At 40.0% G+C, this 22,379-nt stretch overlaps 1 protein-coding gene and 1 non-coding gene across 5 annotated transcripts in view; both read right to left on the bottom strand.

The window, feature by feature from the left end:
• Nucleotides 1–110: 110 nt before the first annotated feature.
• Nucleotides 111–22,379, bottom strand: part of LOC101609069 (X-linked inhibitor of apoptosis) — a 56,921-nt gene continuing 34,652 nt past the window's right edge. For all 4 annotated transcript variants that reach the window (XM_045140276.1, XM_045140275.1, XM_045140274.1 and 1 more), the window contains 4 exons: nt 17,375–17,453; nt 15,005–15,044; nt 8,408–8,608; nt 111–4,988 (listed from right to left, as the gene is read on the bottom strand). In XM_045140276.1, coding sequence (XP_044996211.1) covers nt 4,795–4,988; nt 8,408–8,608; nt 15,005–15,044; nt 17,375–17,453 — 514 coding nt within the window. In that variant the 3' untranslated portion in view covers nt 111–4,794. The remainder of the gene's footprint in view (nt 4,989–8,407; nt 8,609–15,004; nt 15,045–17,374; nt 17,454–22,379) is intronic.
• Nucleotides 18,248–18,354, bottom strand: LOC123456821. The gene has a single exon (XR_006634699.1). It is a non-coding gene; the product is annotated as a U6 spliceosomal RNA (small nuclear RNA).

Below are 22,379 nucleotides of genomic sequence, written 5' to 3'. Positions count from 1 at the left end.
TCAAATTTGTTTCTGCCTACTCAGTACTGGAATTACAGATGTCACCACCATGCCTGGCCAGTTAAAAGACTAGCTTCTTCAATGAAGTCAAACAAATACAAAGCAATAAATCATTAGAATAGTGCTTTATTGGATAAATTTAATTCACAGAAAAATAAGCTTTAATCTACAACAAATGCCAGATTATACAGCAGAAAGCAATTTTCATAATTTTCCATAATGATGTAAAGGTTTCTACTAAATGACAAAAAGAAGAAGCTATAAATTTATATTCACAAATATAGTACTCTCTCAAAACATGACATGATTATTCACAACACTAACACAATGACTAAGAACCAGTCACTCATCAGGTTCAGTGTAACTAATGAAAAATGCAAAATCTAACCAATTACATTAAAGCCTTTGTTACACCAAATCAAAAATGCAAATTGGTTGCTAAGTATGGACAAAACGATAAGATATACTTACATAGTAATCTTAAATGATACATTAATACTTACACAGTAATCTTAAATGTTACATTAATGATATACAACAAGCATGTGGTAAATGCCAAAAATCTATACGTAAAACTTCAGCCTTTAAAATAATATTGTACCACCCAAATATTAATGTAATACTGTTTAATTTGAAGATATATGTATTTAGGATTGTCCTATTATATCAATTATAAAATATCATTTAATATATGGTGAAAGGGTATAGTAGAAGGAATGACTGAAAATAAATATGTTTTTTGTGTTTAAACTATTTTTCTGTCAGGGTGCTGCCAACTAATTAGCTATATAGCTTTAAAGAAATTACCTCTCCTTCAAGCCTCAGTTCCCTCAACGATTATAATAAAATGAGGGGGATAAATCAGTTATTTTCTAAGGTCAGCTCTGATACTCCATGATTGATTCTATTACACTGTGAAATAAATCTACATTACGTTAAATGTATGAGTCAAGTTGACACTATTAGGATGGGAATAAGTCAATTGTTTCTATTAGGAAAACTCAAATGAATTTAAGAATAAAAATTTTTCTAGTTTTTTAATTAAACATTTCTAGGAGATTGACCTATTTTTTTTTTTTATTAGAAAAGGGACTTAATCAGATTGGCTTACAGGCTATGTGCTGAGAAGTCAGAGAACCCAGTAGCTGCTCTGTCCATGAGGCTGGGTGCCTGAGCAGTGCCAATCTGGTGTTGAAGGTCTTGGGGATTCCTGGAGAGCTGCTGGTCTCCTGTCCACAGTGGAAGGCTGAAGCAGCCGAGGTACAATGTCAGCAGAGGATGGCAGCAAGAGGGTAACTGCACACACCAGCAGGTAGCACAGGCAGCCAGGCAAAAGTCTCTGTTCTCTCAGAGCTGCTTTACATCTATTACCTGACCTACATATTTATTGTGATTATATCTTCATTATGAGAAACATCCAAAAAAGATGAGTAATCGTGACTGGAAGAATTATGTAGGAATTTCTTCTATGCTTTAGCCTAAGTTTCCAGGCCAAGGCAAACAAATGGAGGGGTTAAAGGTGTTAGGATAGGAATTAACATCTAGAGCAGGTGCTTTACAGTGGAGAAATGGCTACCTTTTTTTTTTTTTTTTTGGTTTTTCGAGGTAGGGTCTTGAACTCATAGCGATCCTCCTGCCTCTTCCTCCCAAGTGCTGGGATTAAAGGCATGAGTCACCACGGTGGCTTAAATGGCTACTTAAAAAAATTGACTAAAAAGAACTATGTCTGTCAAATTCACCCTCACATTTTCTAATTTCTCTAAATAGCAATGGCAACCGGTCTACCTCATTTCTTTCTTCTACTTCCTCCATCCCTTTCCTTAAGCAACGCCTGGGTAATTAGGAGTGAAACAATGCAAACTAATGCTGGGATGGCAGTTTCCACTACGAGTTTAAGATACAAATTTTATCCACTGAAATGAAAACTGAAAAAAAATACAAACTTTAAATAGTTTAACAACAAAACTCAAAATATTCTAATACACATGGCCAAATCACATTATATACACTTACTACACTCACCCTTCCTCTATCCCTAACCAAAGGAGGGGAAACAAATCTATCAGGAGGCAATACAAAGTCATTAATCAAATAAACTATCATTTATTAAATGCTACACTTTCAAAAATTAATGCAAAGCTTTTGACGAGCACACTAGATTATTACAAATAAAGTTAGCTGTCACAAAATGATTCCATCTTCACATGACTAGCATGTAGTAATATAGGTGGTGACTTCAAAATGCTAGAGGTAAACTTTATACAGAAAAGAAAAATCAACATGTAAAATACTAAGAATTCTAGGGGGTGATTTGGATTCACTTATATTTTTTGACCTTGCATGTAATCAATTTTTGGACAACTATATGGGAAGAATCTAGTGTTTTGTTTTTTTGTAGTGTGAATACAAACTCTGGTAAGTCTCCAAAAATTTAATTAGAAGTTGGAGTGGTGTGTGATTTTAAAGAACCTGAGGCAGTAGCATTTCTAAACAATTCTTAAAATAAACTTGTTAGCCACATCAGCTTCATGCATTACATTTCACAACCCATGAAGAAAAAAAAAAAAAGTCTTGCTTAACTATCAACATACAAGTTTTCAAAGAAGAGTTTTCATAACCCAAGGCTCTCAGGCAGGAAAAGACTTATGTTAAAACAATTCCGTCCTTGAGTCCTTGGCTAACAACTAGATTGAACTACCTACGTGACTTGGAGCTGAAGTGTTCTGAAAAACACATTTGAAAAAACTTTAACACTTTTCTCCCCTTGTAGAATGCAAATGTCAATTTAGCTTTAACCTAAGTCTAAACAGACCAAAGTTCAACTACATAATTGAAGCTAAGTAGAACTGAGGGTTTTCTAAATTGCAGAAACCAAGAAAGAGGGTGGTGGTGGGGGGACCACAGGGCAATCATTAATTAATTTTTAAAATTTCTAATTAAATTTTCAATACTTTAAGGTAACATCACTTAACATAGTAGTCAACAGAGGTTAGGAGAACCTAACAATACTCTTTCTCTTAGAAAATACAACCAAAAATATAATATGTAACAGTTTTTCTCTCAAACTGCTCTTTGCAGTAAAATGCCCCATCTGTACATAGATCTTTTTTTTTGCTGTTGTTTTTTGTTTTTTTCAAGGTAGGGTATCACTCTAGCCCAGGCTGACCAGGAATTCACCATGTAATCTCAGAGTGGCCTTGAACTCATGGTGCTCTTCCTACCTCAACCTCAAATGAGTGCTGGGATTAAAGGCGTGTGCCACCACACCTGGCTACAATAGATCCTTTATTACAATGTTGTAATGTAAATCCTGGATGTTCTGTGAAGTATTTTTCAACTTCCAATTTTATCCATCTTGATGCTTATCCAAGTTCTTAAAAATATTTAAACAATCACTCTTGTAACTTTCAAGATATTTTAAGGATTTTGAGATAATTTTTTTAAAAAAATATCTACTACTATTACTAGTCAAGAAAACAAAAGCAAAGACTTAACATTGTATCCTATATACATCTTAACCATCCTAATGATGAAAACACATGAAGCGCTGTCACTACAACTACAAGCAGTTTACAAGCATGCTTCTACTTTTACCTACATAAGCAGACAGATGTTTAAAATACTGGGTTAACAAAGATCTTTTAGTAAAGTGACTTAGGCAGGCTTAAACTAGCAAGGATTAAGGATGAATCCTTACTAATTAATTGGAAGATCTGAGACATATTTTATATTTCATTTTACAAAATCAGAAATATTATTTTGAAACAAGATAAGAAGACATGGTCTACCTGTCAGAAAACTACCACTCAGAAATATTTTTCATCCACAAAGCAGGTAAAATAAAAACACTTAAATTTCACATTGGCACCAAAAAGGTTAACTACCCTGCCTTCTTGGATTTGAAAACTAAATCTGAGCAATAAGTAGTTTTGCAGGTGTTTGAACATGCCTAAGCCTTTAAATCAGTAAAATACTTTCTAAAAATTCTGATTATATAAAGTAATACATACTTATAAAAACCTAAAAAAAAAACTAAATGGAAAAAAAGTAAAGGGCTTCTGTAAGCCCCTTTGTGACCCTTCCCCCACCCCCTCAAGAAAAACATTGAATAGTTTGGTGCATATATTTCCAAATATTTTTATATACAAATACAAAATACACATACCTTGATTTGGCTCATACTATACATGTTTTGACACTTGTATCTTACATTTAATATATCTTTGCCATCTTCCTGTGTCAGTACATATTGCCTAGATGGAAGTCTATCACTATCCTTTAAGAAATGGCAAAATCACTTTAAAAATCACTCACACAATTATGGTTATCATCTTAAAAGAAAATGGACAGAATCCTAAAACACAAAGACAAACATCTAAAAATAAAGTCTATCTTTCCACCAGTGTGGAACAGTTCATTCCTTACTCAACAAAACAAATTATGTGACTGGGGAGATTAACTCTAATCTCCATGCTTATACAGAATGCTGCATTTGTTAAGCCTATCTGAAAAGAATGAAAACTTCGGATGATTAACTTACTTACACATAGAAACCAAGTCAGTGTACAAGTACTTATTGTGATAAGTTAAATGATTTGTAGTCTAGGGTTTCAATTGAACAATAATAATAAAAATTGGATAAATAGTAAGCTAATAACCTGAAAACTCCAAAAATTCAAAGTTTAGACTGAAACAGTGCTGCTAACATTTGTTTCCATGTGGGATTATATGCTGACTAAAAAAAAGGTCCTTCACATCACACATTTGACCAGGCATGTCTACTATGGTGCTGGATTAAGACATAAAGATTTTTTGCTTGAATGTAATGACTGTGTAGCACATGGGACATTTGTCAACTGCTTCAGCACATTGTTTACAAGTGACCAGATGTCCACAAGGAATAAAAACTACAGCAATATTTTTATCCATGCAGATTTTGCACAGCTTCTCCTCTTGCAGGCGTCTTAGCTGCTCTTCCGTACTCATATCTGCACAATGAGAAAAAAAAATTCTGGATTTACTACTATGAGCAGACACTCAAACTGGGAGGTATGAGGATGATTCACAGTTCACAGGAGGTATGCGCTCTTGAGTCCTCACGTGGGGGTGGGAGAGGCTAGTGAGGTAAGGACAAAGTACACAGTGATAAGGGCTGTAATCAAGTTCTATACAAAGTGCTCTGGGACAAGACAAACAAGTTCTTCTGTCCAAGCTAGTTGGGGAAGGCATTATAGGAGGGAGGAGGACAGTGGAGGAGTGACATTTAAGCATGGGCAATAACTTACCGCCCAGAAAAGCAAGGGTGAGGCAAAAGTAACATACAAAAAGGACAAGGCTAATTCTCAAAAGGGATCCTTTGAAGGATATTTCTGCAGAGGGACAAGTAGATTTGGTATTTGGATGTGAGGAGGTCTGAAAAGTACTAAATTGGCCAGCATGGTGGCATATGCTTTTAATAGTACTCAGAAGGCAAAGGCAGGAGGATCCTTGTGAGTTCAAGTCCGACCTGGATACCAGAGTAAGACTCTATTTCAAAAACAAAACAGGAGCCAGGTGTGGTGGCACACGCCTTTAATCCCAGCACTCGGGAGGCAAAGGTAGGAGGATCACTGTGTTCAAGGCTACCCTGAGGCTACTTAGTGAGTTCCAGGTCAGCCTGGACTAGAGTGAGACCCTTCCTTGAACCCCCCCCACCAAAAAAAGAAAGAAATTCTCAATACAAAGTTTAAAGACAATGCTAACTTGGCTGAGAAGGAGATCATGATAGTTATAGCAAATATAAAAGGAAGTACAGGTTTGATATTGTCAGAGATTTTTGAAGTACTGTCAGGGCACAAGAAAGCAAAAATAGTCAGCAATGGGCTGGAAAATTGGGTCAGTGGTTAAGGCGCTTGCCTGGAAAGCTTCCAACCTGGGTTTGATTCCCCAGAACCCACATAAGGCCAGATGCACAAGGGAGCGCATGCATCTGGAATTCATTTGCAGTGGCTGGAGGCCCTAGAGTGTGCATTCTTTTCCTCTCACTTCTATCTCTCTCTGCTTGTAAATAAATAAATAAAATATTTTAAAAAATAGTAAGTAAATGGAGAGCTAAATCTAGTCAGATGTCAGGGCTAGTATGAGTTCTGGGTGTCATTAGTAGAGACACTGAAGTAGTTACACAATTTAACCTTTCCCAAAATAAGTTTGTAAAATACTAACAAATGCACTACAAAAAATGTGTTTCATGGTTCTACATAAATATAATCACAGCAGCAGTAGCAGTTGGTAGTAATAAAGCACAAATACTATGCGCTAGGCACTATTCCAAATGCATTACATATTTTAATTATCTTTGTAATCACTGTACACTAATGGCTTTCAAATCTGGCCTCAAATGAGAATGACTTGAGGCTTTTTTTGTGGACAGTGTGGAATACTGGGGAGGAGAGTTTAAAGCTCTGTGCATACCAGGCAATGCTCTACCATTGCGATATATCCCTAGCCCGTGGCATGACTTTTAAACTGGGGATTGTACCTAGGGCCTCAATCTTACTAGGCAAACATTCTACCACTGAAATACACTCTGGCCCCTATGGCATTCTAACAACAAATTCTTGGGTCCCGTTTTCTAGACTCAGGCACATTCCTTTTTGGAGTGTTTATGTGGCACGCATATGTGTATGTGTACATATGCATTTGAGTGTACCAGTAGTCAGGGTGGGGTGTCTCCCTTTATCTCTCAACCTTATCAAGACAGGGTCTCTTACTAAACCCTGTGTCACCAATTTAGCTAGTCCAGCAAGCCTACTTGCCAGAGGGAGCCTTTCCTTTTTGCCTCCCGAGAGCACAGATTACAGGTGCACAGAGCATTTCCGCAGGTGCTGTGGGGCCGACTCAGGTCCTCATGCTTGCACTGCAGGTGCTTTACTAATAAACCCACTTCCCCAGCCCCTTGGAGCTCCATTTTCATGGTTTCCCTTTTTAGTGTCCTGGGGAACATTAACCACAAAACATGCTTGGACAACAGTGGTTTAATATTATTCAATAAATACTTATTGAACACTAACCTGGGTTCTAGGCATATGGATATAATTAACAAATATCTAAGACTTCAGCACCCCCCCCCCCAAATTCAGAGAAGTGAGGAACGTGAGTACACAGGAAATTATAATCCATTATGATGACAGACATAATTACTATGTACCTGTGCATTTCACAAAGGAAGGCCTCCTTGAGGAAACTGTACCTAGCTTGGGTCCTACAGAATGAGTTAAGAGTTACCTAGCAGAGGTGGAGGTCATGGACAGGGCGGGGAAATTGTTCCAGGTAAAAGAAATGGTAGCAAGCTCTGAAGAGATAGAACATAGCATACAAGGAAAGCCTGGCCATTGGATTTAAAGGAAAACGGCATGAGAGCAGGTAACAAAAGGCCAGCAAGAGCTGATCATGAAAGATATAGCAAACTAGAGATGAGCTGGAAACTGACTTTGAGGGTCCTGGGACCTAGTGAAGGGTTTTAAATTGGAGAGAGAGATGGTCACAGTTTTGTTCCTGAGAGATTTCTCTGTGTAGACAGTAGACAAAAGGATTATTTAACCTCTTCTTAAACATTCATGGTGTGGTAACACAACCTGTAATCCTAGTGCTAGGGTTGTAGGACCCAGTGGAGAAGGTAATGCTGTTGATTTGCTAAAGTGATCTAATGCGCATGTCAAACTGCCTTCTAAATGTTTATATTTAACTCCACAGATTAGTGCTGCTGTCAGCTTTGGTCAGAGAAGCTTCTTTTAGCGGTGGGTGGTTATTACTACAGAGACTTATAACTTGTCAGAGTGCTGAGAATAAGAGACTGTTGAGAGCTCAGACCTAAATGGGACATTTTTCTTAACCACCCTCTGAGGCTCAGGGAACATCATGGAAGAGGGGCAGAAAGAATGAAAGTGCTGGAGGATGAGGGCTGTGCAAAGTTGTCTTCCAGACATCATGCAGCCATTGCATTTGAACTCCTGAAGGAATTAGTGCCCTTAAGAAGTAAAGGAAGAAAGACTAGGGAACTGGGGAAGTGGCTTAGCGGTTAAGTCATTTGCCTGCAAAGCCTAAGGACCCGGGTTTGACTCCCCAGCACCCATGTAGGCCGGATGCACAAGGGGGCACATGCGCCTGGAGTTCACATGCAGTGGCTGGAGGCCCTGGCGTGCCCATTCCCTCTTTCTCTCTCTCTCTCTCTCTGTAATAACTAAATAAGATATTAAAAAAAAAAGAAGTAGAGGAAGAAAGACTAGAGAGCTTATGCACCCTTCCTCCACAACCACCCTGTGAAGACGCAGCATGAAGGAAGCCATGTGCAGGGCCCTCAGGGTGAGGTGAGCTCCTTGGCTTTGGACTTCCTAGTCACTAGGCTTTGCTTACTTTTAGAAATGCATACCTCTCTGCAATGAAGTCTGACTTGATTCATCTTGTGAATCATCCTTCTGAGCACTCACGAGATCTGCAACTAGGACTTCAAGTGACAGGTAGTTGCTTCCAGATGTCTGAAGCTTTTCCTCCATTATTTTCTTAATGTCCTTGAAACTGAATCCCATTCGGATTGCCTCTTGTACCATAGGATTCTGGGAGATGGTATCATCTGAAATAAAAATTGGGTAGAAAAAGAACATAGAAACAAATATTTCATGAACACAACTCAACAGCAAAATACTTTAGGGCTTGAAAAACTATGATAAGAGGACTAGAGAAAAGACTTAGCGGTTAAGGTGCTGGAGGCCCTGGCACACCTATTCTCTCTCTCTACATGCCTTTCTTTCTTTCTCTCTCTCTGCTTGTTTCTCTCTCTCTCTCTCAAATAAATAAAGTATTAAAAAAACATGATAGGGCAGGGGTTGTAAATCAGTGGTACTGTGTAAGGTATACTAGTCTGCCTAGTTGTGTGTGTGTGTATGTGTGAGAGAGAGAGAGAAAGAGAGAGAGAGAGAGAGAGAGAGGGAAAGAGAGACAGAGAGATATAGAGTGGGGGAGGAGGAGGGTCTTGGGTTTGATTCCCAGCATTGGGATAAAAGACTGAGGGCTGGAGAGATTGCTTAGTGGTTAAGGCGCTTGCCTGCGAAGCGACCCATGTTCAAATTTCCAGGTCCCACATAAACCAGATACACAGTGACACAAGCATGCAATGTCGAACATATGCACAAGGGGCACACATGCCTGGAGTTTGTTTGAAGCAGCTGAAGGCCCATTCTCTCTCTCTCTTTCAAATATTTTTAAAATACTGATAAATAGCAAAATAAGGTAAACAGGTAAGAAGAAAGTTAAGTGTCTCAAAAATCCGAATGTTGGGGTGGAGAGATTGCATACTAGTTAAGGCACTTGTCTAGAAAGCCAAAGGACCCAAGTTTAACTCCCAGTACCCATGTAAAGACAGATGCACAAAGTGGTACATGTGTCTGGAGTTCATCTGCAGTATCAAGAGTCCCTGGTGCGCCCATTTTCTCTACCTTTTTCTCTCTCTCTAAAATAAATAAAATATTTTTTTTAGCTGGCCATGGTGGTGCATGCCTTTAATCCTAGCACACAGAAGGCAGAGGTAAGAGGATTGCTGAGAGTTTGAGGGCACTCTGAGACTACACAGTGAATTCCAGGTCAGCCTGGGCTACAGTGAAACCCTACCTTGGAAAACCAAAAAAAAAAAAAAAAATTTTTAAATCTGAATGCTGTGTTGGTGCACATCTTTAATCCCAGCAATTGTAAAGCTAAGGTGGGGGAACACTGAGAGTTTGAGGCCAGCCTTGAACTACTGACCACCAGGTCAGCATGGGCTAGAATGAGGCCCTACCTTGAAACAAAACAACAAAAAACAGAAAGAAAAACAGAAACAGCAAACTGTAAGTACTTTGGTTCTTCTTACCTAGTTATACACATATTATTTTTTAAATTTATTTTCATTTATTTATTAAAGACAGAGAGGGAGAGAAAGAGAGAGAATAGGCACACCAGGGCCTCTAGCCACTGCAAATGAACTCCAGATGCATGTGCCACCTTGTGTGTCTGGCTTTCATGGAACCTAGAGAATCAAACCTGAGTCCTTAGGCTCTGCAGGCAAGTGCCTTAACCACTAAGCAATTTCTCCAGTCCCACAATTATTTTTTTTTAAAATATTCTTATTTATTTATTTGCAAGCACAGAGAGGAGAGAGTGAGTGAGCATGCGCACCAGAGCCTCTAGCTGCTAAAAATGAACTCCGGATACATGTACCTCTTTTGTGCATTTGGCTTTATGTGGGTACTAGGGAATCGAACTCGTGTCATTAGGTTTTTCAGGTAAGGCTCTTAACCACTGAGCCTGTCTGGCTTTATGTGGGTGGCTGAAGAATTGAACTTGGGCTGGCAGGCATTATAAGCAAGCACCTTTAACTACTGTGCCATCTCCTCAGCCCCAAGAAAAATTTTTTAAAATTTTGTTTATTTTTATTTATTTATTTGAGAGTGACAGATGGAAAGGAGGAGGGAGGGAGGGAGGGAGAGGGAGAGGGGAAGAGGGAGGGAAGGAGGGAGGGAAGGAAGGAGGGAGGGAGGGAGGGAGGGAGGGAGAATGGGTGCGCTAGGGCTTCTAGCCACTGCAAAGGAACTCCAGATGAATGTGCCCCCTTGTGCATCTGGCTAACATGGGTCCTGGGGAATGGAGCCTCAAACTGGGATCCTTAGGCTTCACAGGCAAGCGCTTAACTGCTAAGCCATCTCTCCAGCCCCAGAAAATTTAATTTTATGATACTCAAGTAGGTATATTTTTATAATATTATTATTTTCTTCTTAAAAATATTCTATTCATTTATTTGAGAGAGAGAGAATGGGCATGCCAGGGACTTTAGCCACTGCAAATGAACTCCAGACACATGCATGCCCTTATGCATTTGGCTTACGTGGGTCCTGGGGAATCGAACCAGGGTCCTTAGGCTTCACAGGCAAATGCTTTAACTGCTAAGCAATTTCACCAGCCCTATTTATTGTTTTTTTCAATGTAGGGTCTCACTCTAGCCCAGGCTGACCTGGAATTCATTCTGTGGTTCCAGGCTGGCCTCAAACTCAGGGATCCTCCTACCTCAGCCTCCCAAGTACAGGGATTAAAGATATGTGCCACCATACCCAGCTATGACATTAAGGTAGGAATACAGAATATATAGGAAAGTTCTTAGGATGGAGACATTACTCCCTGCCTCATGAATTCCATTCTTGGTTGTTAAAATTAAGCATGTATCTCTAAGACATACATAAAGATATTGATAGTACTGTTATTAATAATGACCCTAAACTGGAAGGAACTCAAATAATGTCCACCATCAGGAAAATGGATAAGTAAGTCATGGTATATTTAAACACTACATAGCAAGAAAACAAAACCAGCTGGGCATGGTGGCTCACAACTTTAATCCTAGCACTTGAGAAACAGAAATAGGAGGATCATGATGAGTTCAAGGCCACCCTGATACTACATAGTGAGTGCCAGATCAGCCTAGGCAAGACAGAGACCCTATCTCAAAACTCCCCCCTCTGAAAAAAAAAAAAAAACTGACTACTGCCATGTACAACATGCATGAATCTCAAATATAGGACAAGCAGCTGGGCATGATGGTGCACACCTTTAATCACAACACTCGGGAGGCAGAGGTAGGAGGATCGCCATGATTTAGAGGCCACCCTGAGACTACATAGTGAATTCCAGGTCAGCTTGGGCCAGAGTAAGACTCTACCTTGAAAAACCAAAAAAATAAAATTAAAAAAAAGTATGTGTGTGATGACAAGCAAAACATTATCATAATGATGAACATAATACAAAACACTGTTCAATTCCATTTAAAGAAGTTCAAAACTAATCTGTGCTTAAATTAATCCATGGTAACTAAAGGCAGAATATAACTAAAAGATGGGCACTGAATGGAAAGGGGCTAAAAAGAACTTTCTGGTGGAAAAGAGTTGTTCTGACACTGTGATCTGGGTAAAGGTTATACAAGTATACATACATATTAAAATTCAAGTTGAAGGCCAGGCATGGTAGTGGACGCCTTTAATCCCAGCACTTGGGAGGCAGAGGTAGGAAGACTACCAAGAGTTCGAGGCCACTCTGAGAATACAGAGTGAATTCCAGGCCAGCCAGAGCCAGAGTGAGACCTTATCTCTGAAAAAAAAAAAAAATCAAGTTGAGGGCTGGAGATTTGGCTTAGTGTTTAAGGTGCTTGCCTGTGAAGCCTAAGGACTGAGGTTCACCTCCCCAGTACCCATGTAAAAGCCAGATGTACAAGTGTTGAATGGGTTTGGAGTCTGTTTGCAGTGGCTAGAGGCCCTGGTGCACCCATTCTCTCTATCTGCCTCATTCTAAATAAATAAATAATGTTGAAACTATTAGGGTACATAAAATACCTTTTGACATGTGTGTGTGTGTAACGTGTGCAGGCCAGAGAACATCAGGCCAGTTACCTCCATAAGTCACCAGCATGTTTCCTTGAGACAGACTGTTTCACTGATTCCAAAGCTTGAGGTTTTGATGGGCCCCAGAAATTCCTTAGTCTATAATTCCCACAGAACTGGGGTTACAGATGTACCTGGCCACACCTTGTTGTTTATGTTGGTGCTTGGGAATCAAACTTAGGTGGTCTCAGGCCCTCATGCTTATATGGATAGCACTCTTACCCATTGAGCCATCACTCCAACCTTAAAATATGTTATCCTAGTTAAATTAATGTCAAAATGTTGTCTTTTTTCCCCCCCAGAGCTAGGGATTAAAATCGGGGCTTTATGCATGCTCGGCAAATGCTATACTATTGAACAATTCTCCAGCACCATATTAAATGTTCATCAAAATGGAGGAGATACTGGGTGTCGTAGTGCATGCCTTTAATCCCAGCACTTAGGTAGGATGATGGCTCCGAGTCGAAGCCAGCCTGAGACTACATAGGGAACTCAAGGTCAACCTGGGCTAGGGCAAGACCCTATCTCAAACAAACAAACAAACACACACACACACACAATACCAAGATAAAGTGGAAGAGGCAGGAAAGGGAGACATGCAGGGATTTGATTATAAAGAATACTATATAGTAGATAACAAAAGTAACTTTACATTTTTATTTGATGTGAAAAAACTATGTGGGGAGGTTAGACACCTGGGACTGATGTCACAGTCCTGTAATCCTAGCTACTCAGGAGATTGAGGATCACAAGTTCAAGGCCTGTCTGAGCTACAGAATGAGTTCAAGAACAGCCTGGGTGACTTGGTAGGACTTAAAAAAAAATACATAAGATATTTTATTTTATACTTTTTTTGTTGGATGTTTTTAAAACTTCATTTTTTATTTGAGAGAGAAAGAGAGAGAGAGAGAGAGAGAGAGAGAGAGACAGGCAGAGAGAGGAAGAGAGAGAATGGGAGCCCCAGGGCCTCTAGCCACTGCAAACAAACTCCACGTGTGTGCGCCCCTTGTGCATCCGCCTTCACATGTGTCCTGAGAAATCAAACCAAGGTCAATTGACTTTGTAGACAAACGTCTTAATCACTAAGCCATCTCTCCAGCTCTGCCTTGTAATCTTTAAGATACTAAACAGAAGATGGTACAATCATAGAGAGTAGGGAATCACCAGACATTCTATACTAGACTTTCTATTTTTTTGGAACATGCTGCCTAACTGAAAAATGAGATTGTAAAGTAATGCAATATACAGTGTGGTACAGGATTCAAAAGATCTCATTTACAGCTCAATTCTAACAATTCATAATGTGACTGTGGGTAGATCTTATGACCTCTGTTTTGTCACTTGAAAACTGGAAATAACAGTATTTTTGTCAGGCATGTAGCTAAGTTGTAGAGTACTTACCTAGCACAGCAAGGCCCTCGGGTTCAATATATAGTACTGGAAAAAGAAAAGTCCTAAAATATTGTCTTGTTTAACAGGATATGGCGGTACACACCTGTAATCCCAGCACTCAATACTGAGGCAGGAACACAGCAAATTTTATACCAGCCTGGGCTACACAGTAAAAAAAAAAACAAAAACAAAAAAAAACAATAGGCCTAGAGACATGACTTAGTGGTTAAGGTTCTTGCTTGCAAAGCCAAAGGATCCAGATTCAATTCCCCAATACCCAAGTTAAGCCAGATACACAAGGTGGCCCATGTGTTTGGAGTTTGTTTGCAGTGTTTGGAGGCCCTGGCATGCACATTCTGTTTCTCTATCTGCCTCTTTTGCTCTGTCACTCTCAAATAAATAAATAAAAAAGGGGCTGGAGAGATGGCTTAGCGGTTAAGCGCTTGCCTGTGAAGCCTATGGACCCCGGTTCAAGGCTCGGTTCCCCAGGTCCCATGTTAGCCAGATGCACAAGGGGGTGCACGCGTCTGGAGTTCGTTTGCAGAGGCTGGCAGCCCTGGCGTGCCCATTCTCTCTCTCTCCCTCTATCTGTCTTTCTCTCTGTGTCTGTCGCTCTCAAATAAATAAATAAAAAATTTAAAAAAATATTTAAAAAATAATCTGGGCATGGTAGCGTATACCTTTAATCCCAGCACTCAGAAGGCAGAGGCAGAAGGATCACCATGAGTTTGAGACCACCCTGAAAATACAGACTGAACTCCAGGCCAGCGTAAGCTAGAGTGAGACTCTACCCCAAAAAACTAAAACAACAACAACAAAAAGAAACCAAAACCAAAAAAACATAAAGCACCCACCAGGCATGGTGGTGCATTCCTTTAATCCCAGCACTTGGGAGGCAGAGGTAGGAGGATCTCTGCTAGTTCAAGGCCAGCCTGGGACTACGGAATGAGTTCCAGGTCATCGTGGGCTAGAGTGAGATCCTACTTCAGGAAAAACAAAAACAAAAACAAAACAACTCAACTTATCAACATCATCTTTGCATAATAAAGAATATTTTCTCATTTTGTTTTCATTTCTAATAAACATTTATGGTGACTTTGAAAGAATATGTTCAGTTTTTTACCTCATAACTAATAAATTGGCAGCAAAATTAAACATATTTTAGTAAACATATTTACCTATTTGTTTAGCTTGTGATGTTTTTTCACTAGTTCTTACCTAAAATAGAAATAGAATGTTAACAACTCTTTTCAGTAGAAAGTAATTATTTTAGTTTGAAAAATTAATATATCTGAAATAAACTGGATTTATTCTAATGCAAAACATGAATATTTACCAACATGCAAAGTCTGATGGGAGTACAAGAAAGTTAAGACTATCTAATACATTTCCACCACTTTACAGACAAAAACCTGAGGTCCAAAGAGATCAAATAACTGCTTGAAGGCAAAAACAATGGTAGAACTACTAAGGCAAACTCGATTACCATTCTAGTCCAGGGTTCTTCTCAAATTTTATCAATGGCTGAACCACCTCAGTGCAATATAATCAATTTAGATTCATTTTTTGCCATTACATTTTCTCAATCTAAAAATGTGTAAACTGGGCTAGAGAGATGCCTTAGCTGCTACAGCACTTGCCTGAGAAGCCTAAAGATGGGGATTCAATTTTCCAGTACCCACATAAGGAGATGCATAAGGTTGCACATGCATCTAGAGTTCATTTGCAGTGGCTGGAGGTCCTGGTGTGTCCTCCTCTCTATCTGCTTCTTACTCTGTCTCTCCATCCCCCACTCTCTCAAATTAGCAAACAAATGTATTTTTTTTTTCTTTTGTTTTTTCGAGGTAGGGCCTCACTCTAGCCCAGTCTGACCTGGAAATCCCTCAAACTCAACAGAAATAAATAATTTTTTTTCTTTAAAAAAGTGAACCTTTTTCTGAAAGCAAATTATACTACAACTCAGGCATGAGTTGATTCCCAGCACCCACATAAAACACTGGGCATGGAGGACTTCTCTGGCAGTCTATCCTAAAATGACTACCGTGGGCTGTGAGAGACTCCATCTCAAGGAAACAGAAGCAAAAGACCTACTACAGGGGAGGATACCCAGACATTCCCCTGGGCTGCGGGCATCTATACACATGTATCTATATGGACACTACACATACATACCAAAGGGGAATAAAGTGCTTCGATCCCATTTGAAACTTCAATCAGTTCCACAATTATTTTTTAGAGTGAAGAATCTGAAGACTTATTCATGTCACCATGGACTCAGGGTAGTATTTTCCAAAGCCTGAATGCTGAGCTCTGATAGCTAGCACTATCACTATATTGGATAGCCTGTTTTTATAGACAATATGACAGGCAGGCAGTTTGATAACATCTTGAATTCTTTTCAAAAAATTTTTATTGAGGGAATTCTTAAGTATAGACAAAAAGCCATGATTATTCCTTCCCCAACTCCCATTATCCCCCTCTCAAATCCACCCTCCATTGAATCCCTTCTTTCCAATTAGTCTCTCTTCTATTCTGATGTCATCATCTACAAAACATTTTTTCAAAGAAAGATTCACAAATTTAGGATCAGAATAAGTAGCTTTTTTCAACTTCTTCTCTTTAAAACTCACCACACAGAAAGCTGGAAGAAGCCATTCGACATACAGTTCAATGGGAGAGAGAGAAATCACCAGTGAAGATACCCATCAGTGGACACTGCAAGCCTTATAATTGGCCAGCCAGGCCAAATGAGCCAACGGGTGCAATAGTGGCACGTCTGTTATGGGGGAAACCAACTGCCCTCTAATTGGACTGAAGGCCCACTCCATGGGAGGGAATACATCCCTGATACTGAAAACTGAAAACAGGGGTAGTAATGAGCCCTAGGGGTGTAGCGTCTGCTGTTGTCTGGCCAAATGTATATACTATCCTTATCAAACTTCCCGGTAAGCACCACTCTTAATGTTCATACCCATATATTAATGCTACTCTCACTTTTCATTAGAGAAGCTTCTCTTTTCAGATGACAGTAACCTTGGGACGACTCAGAAGGTATCATAGTGATGGAAAGAAATGACTGCAGTGCTCAGTACTACAATATCTGTATCATACCTTCCAAGGCTCAGGGTCTAATGTGCAAGAGGTGGCAGAAAAAAATGTAAGAGCCAAAGAAAGTGTAGGACTTCATACAACATGCTCCCTCCAGACACAAAATGGCCTGGATATCCATGGCCTCACAGTGCCTGACACTGCCTGCATAAGACCATCATAAGAGGAGAAAAAGATCAAGTCATCAAAAGTAAAAAAGAGACTGACTGAGATGGGGAGTGGAGTTTCAAAGGGGTATGTGGGGGGAGGGAAGGTATTACCATGGGGTATTTTTTATAATCATGGAAGTTGTTAATAAAAAAATTTAAAAAATTAAAAAAAACTCACCAGACATTAATTACAACAGTATACCTTGAATTTTCAAAACAAATGATTGTAATAAAGGTAACAACAAAACAAATGATATAATTGAAAATACAAATTATGTAACAGGGACTTACCAAAGACTCTTCAAGTGAATGGCTTAAATGAATATTATTTATATATTCTTGTCCCTTCTCATCCAATAGATATTTACACCTAAACAATAAGAGAAGATTAAATTCTACTTGCTGATAAATTTGGGAAGTGTTAGCTTTGCTATAGTCTCAATCATATTATTTTTGTTTGTTTTTCAAGATAGGCTCTCATCCAAGCCCAGACTGACCTGGAATTCACTCTGTAGTCTCAGGGTGACCTCGAACTCAGAGCAATCCTCCTACCTCTGGCTCCCAAGTGCCAGGATTAAAGGCATGCACCAGCACAATCATATTAATTTTTAAGAAAACATTTTAGTTTTATTTTTTTGAGGAAGAAAAAGAGAAAGAGGCAGAGAGGATGAGGGAATGGGCATGCCAGGGCCTCTAGTCACTGTAAACAAACCCCAGACATATGTGCCCCCTTATGCATCTGGCTTACATGGGTACTAGGGAACTGAATCAGGGTCCTTAGGCTTTACAGACAAGCCCCTTAACCACTAAACCATCTCTCCAGCCCATCAATCATATTAATTTTTTTTTTGTTTTTGTTTTTCGAGGTAGGGATTCACTCTAGTCCAGGCTGACCTAGAATCCACTATGTATTCTCAGGGTGGCCTAGAACTCATGGTGATCCTCCTACCTCTGCCTCCCAAGTGCTTGGATTAAAGGCGTGCACCAACACGTCTGGCTAATCATACTAATTTTATCAACTATCCTTTTTCTTTTGTTGGTGTGTGCATATGGTATACATGTGTGTGCATATCAGATGTGCATGCATGTGGAGACCAACGGTTGACATTGTGTGTCTTCTTAATCAGTTTCCACTTTACTTTTATTATCTTTATGTTTTTATTTAAAAATGTGGAGCACTTCATGAATCTGCATGTCATCTTTGCACAAGGGCCCTGCTAATCTTCTCTGTATCATTCCAATTTTAGTATATGTGCTGCTAAAACAAGCACTCTATCTTATTTTTATTTATTTGCAAGGGGAGGGAGAGAAGGAAGGAGAGAGAGAGAGAGAGCGCACACATATCATGGCCTCCTGCCACTGCAAATGAACTCCAGATACATGTGTCACTTTGTGCATCTAGCATTATGTGCATACTGAGGAACTGAACCCGGGCCAGCAGACTTTGCAAGCAAGTGGCTTTGACAGCTAGCCATCTCTCACACTCCTTTTAATCTTTTAAAACATCTTTACTCTAAAAAACAATTATTTAAAGCCAGATGGGTTCACACCTTTAATCCCAGGATGAGGGAGACAGAGGCAATAGGATCACCAGGAGTTCAAGGCTACCTCTAGGTCAGCCTGGGCTAGAGTGAAACCCTACCACAAACAGTGGTGGGTGCTAGGGTGTGTGTGTGTGTGTGTGTGTGTGTATTTAACAGAGAGGTGAGGAAGAGAGAAGGAAAGAGAAACTGAGAAAGTAGGGGCATCTGCAACGGCAAAAAAACTCTACATGCATGTAGCACTTTTGTGTATTTGGCTTTACATGGGTACTAGGAATTGAACCTGGGCTGTCAAGCTTTACCAGCAACTGCCTTTAGCCAATGAGCCAGCCCTGGCTTGCTCACTCTCGCGCTCGCTCTCTCTCTCTCTCTCTATATATGTGTGTGTGTGTGTGTGTGTGTGTGTGTGTGTGTGTGTGTGTGTGTGTGTGTGTATGTATGTATGTATGTATGTATGTGTGTGTATATATATTTTTTTAATTGAGAACTTTAATAGGCCTGTACTGACAGCCTCAGCACTGGTGTTTCTACAGAGCTACAAAATAAAATGCTACCCAATTCCCTATCCAGCTGCCACCTCAAGGTTAAAATACAGTTCTCTTTAAATGTATATAATGTGCACATCAAACTGCCCAGTAAGCACTTCTCTTAATGTTCATAACCACATATTAATGCTACTCTCACTTTTGGTAGAGAATCTTCTCTTTTCAGATGGCAGTGACCTTGGGATGACTCAGAAGACATCATCGTGCTGGAAAGAAGTGACAGGAGTGCTCACTAGTGCAATATATCTATCACAATTTCCAAGGCTCAGGGTCTAATGCAGAAGAGGTGGCAGAAAGAATGTAAGAGCCAAAGGAAGGGTAGGACTCTTTACAACGTGCTCTCTCCAGACACAAAATGGCCTGGATATCCATGACCTCACAGTGCCTGACACTACCTACACAAGACCATCATAATAGGAGGAAAAGATGATGACATCAAAATAAAAGAGAGACTGATTACTGGGGAGGGGTTGTGATGGAGAATGGAGTTTCAAAAGGGAAAGTTGGGGGGGAGTGGGCATTACCATGGGATATTGTTTCCAATTATGGAAGTTGTTAATAAAAAAAATATATATAAAAATTTAAAAACTTAGGGCTGTAGAGATGGCTTAGCAGTTAACACATTTGCCTGCAAAGACAAAGGATCCTGCTCAAGTCTCATGGACCCACGTTAGCCAGATGCACAAGAGGGCACAGCGTCTGGAGTTCCTTTGCAGTGGTTGGAGGCCCTGGCATGCCAACTGTCTCGCTCCCCCCACCCTCTGTCTGCCTCTTTCTCTCCCTCAAATAAACAAACAAACAAATAAATAAATAAAATATATTAATTTATTTTCAAGGTAGAGTTTCACTCTGGCCCAGGCTGACATGGAATCCACTGTGTAGTCTCAGGCTGGCCTTGAACACACGGCAATCCTACCTCTGCCGCCAAAAGGCTGGGATTAAAGGTGTGCGCCACCATGCCCAGTTTTCAATTAAATAAATAAAATATATTTTTAAAAATCTTTATATTTATTTGTGAGCAGGGAGTAAGGAAGGAGTATGGGTACACCAAAACCTCCTGCTGCTGCAAACAAACTCCAGACCCATCACACACTATATATCTGGTTTTACATGGGTACTGGGAAATCAAATCTGGGCCAGTGGGCTTTGCAAGCACCTTTAACCACTAAACCATTTCTTTAATCCCCAAATAATGTTCCTTTTTGGATTATTTATGTTAATGTTAATATAACAAAAATTATTAACAAACAAAAATGAATTATTAATCAGGTGTGGTATGTTTAATGCCAGCCCTGGGGAAGCTGTGCCAGGAAGATCATAAGCTACATGAGACTGTTTCAAAATAAAAACAAGAGACACCAGGAGTAGATGGTAAGATCCTATTGCTGAAGACTCCACATACTTGGGCTGCAAGGCCACTGAGAAATCCTGCTGGAACTGAGATGATAACCTCCTCCAAGTAGACCAGCTGACAGAAAGATAGAAGAAGACATTCTACATGTAGATCAATGGGAGAAAGAGATACCACCAGTGAAGATACTCAACAGTGAACACAGCAAGCCTTAAATTTTGCCAGCCAGGCCAAATGAGCCAATGGGTGCAATAGTGGCACACCTGTCATGGTGGAAACCAACTGCCTTCCAACTGGACTGGAGGCCCGCTCCATGGGGGAAAACACATCCCTGATATTGAAAACTGAAAACAGGGGTAGTCATGAGCCCTAGGGATGTAATATCTGCTGATGTCTGGAAAAATGTATATACTATTCTCTTAATATTCATACCCTTATATTAATGCTACTCTCACTTTGGGTAGAGAATCTCTTTTCAGATGGCAGTGACTTTGGGATGACTCAGAAGGTATCATAGTGCTGGAAAGAAGTGACTGGAATACTGAGTAACATCTCGATCACACCTTCCAAGGCTCAGGGTCTAATGCGGAAGAGGTGGCGGAAAGAATGTAAGAGCCAAAAGAAGGGTATGACTCCTTACAACGTGCTCCCTCCAGACACAAAATGGCCTGGATATCCATGACCTCACAGTGCCTGACACTACCTACACAAGACCATCATAAGAGGAGGAAAAGATTATGACATCAAAATAAAAGAGAGACTGATTGAGATGGGGAGGGGATATGATGGAGAATGGAATTTCAAAGGGGAAGGTGTGGGGGAGGGAGGGTATCCATGGGATATTTTTTATAATCATGAAAAATGTTAATAAAAATTGAGAAAAAAATAACAAATAAAAGAAATTCCAAAAAAAGAGAAATGGCTCAGTGGTTAAGGCATTTGCCTGCAAAGCCTAACAACAGGGGATCAGTTCCCCAGTATCCACGTAAAGCAATGCGTAAAGTGGAACATGTGTATGGACTTCGTTTGCAGTGGCTAAAGGCCCTGATGTGGCCATTCTCTTTCTCTCCTGTCTCTCTTATAGCTTGCAAATAAATTAAAAAAATATTTAGGCTAGAGGGATGGCTTAGTGGTTAAGGCATTTGCCTGCAAAGCCAAAGGATCCAGGTTTAATTCCCAAAGAACACATTAGCCAGATGCACAAGACAGCGCACACATCTGGAGCACACATCTTTCTCTCTCTCTCCCCCTCTCTTTTTCTGTTAAATAAAAAAATAACAAATATGAAAAAAAAATTAAGTATTTTTTGTTTTATTTTTATTTATTTGAGAGTGACAGAGAGAGAGAGAGAGAGAGAGAGAGAGAGAGAGAGGGGGGGGGGGGGGAGGGAGGGAGGGAGGGAGGGAGGGAGGGAGAGAGAATGGGCGCACCAGGGCCTCCAGCCATTGCAAACAAACTCCAGAGGCGTGCGCCCCCTTGTGCGTCTGGCTAATGTGGGTCCTGGGGAATCGAGCCTCGAACCGGGGTCCTCAGGCTTCACAGGCAAGCACTTAGCAGCTAAGACATGTATGTCTCCAGCCCATGAAAAAAATTTTTAATATAATTTTTTTTTTTTTTTTGGTTTTTTGAGGTAGGGTCTCACTCTGGTCCAGGCTGACCTGGAATTAACTCTGTCATCTCAGGGTGGCCTTGAACTCATAGCGATCCTCCTACCTCTGCCTCCCCGAGTGCTGGGATTAAAGGTGTGCCACCATGCCCAGCTAAAATAATTTTTTTAAAGGCTAAGAGAACACACCCAAAAAGGCAATATGACAAAGAGACATATGGAGTATTTCATTATTCTAAAATGCCACTGACTG

Source organism: Jaculus jaculus, chromosome X (genome assembly GCF_020740685.1).
Source record: "Jaculus jaculus isolate mJacJac1 chromosome X, mJacJac1.mat.Y.cur, whole genome shotgun sequence".
Taxonomy (NCBI): Eukaryota; Metazoa; Chordata; class Mammalia; order Rodentia; family Dipodidae; genus Jaculus; species Jaculus jaculus.
The sequence above is the reverse complement of the archived record's forward strand: the minus strand, read 5'-3'. Positions and strand labels throughout refer to the sequence as shown.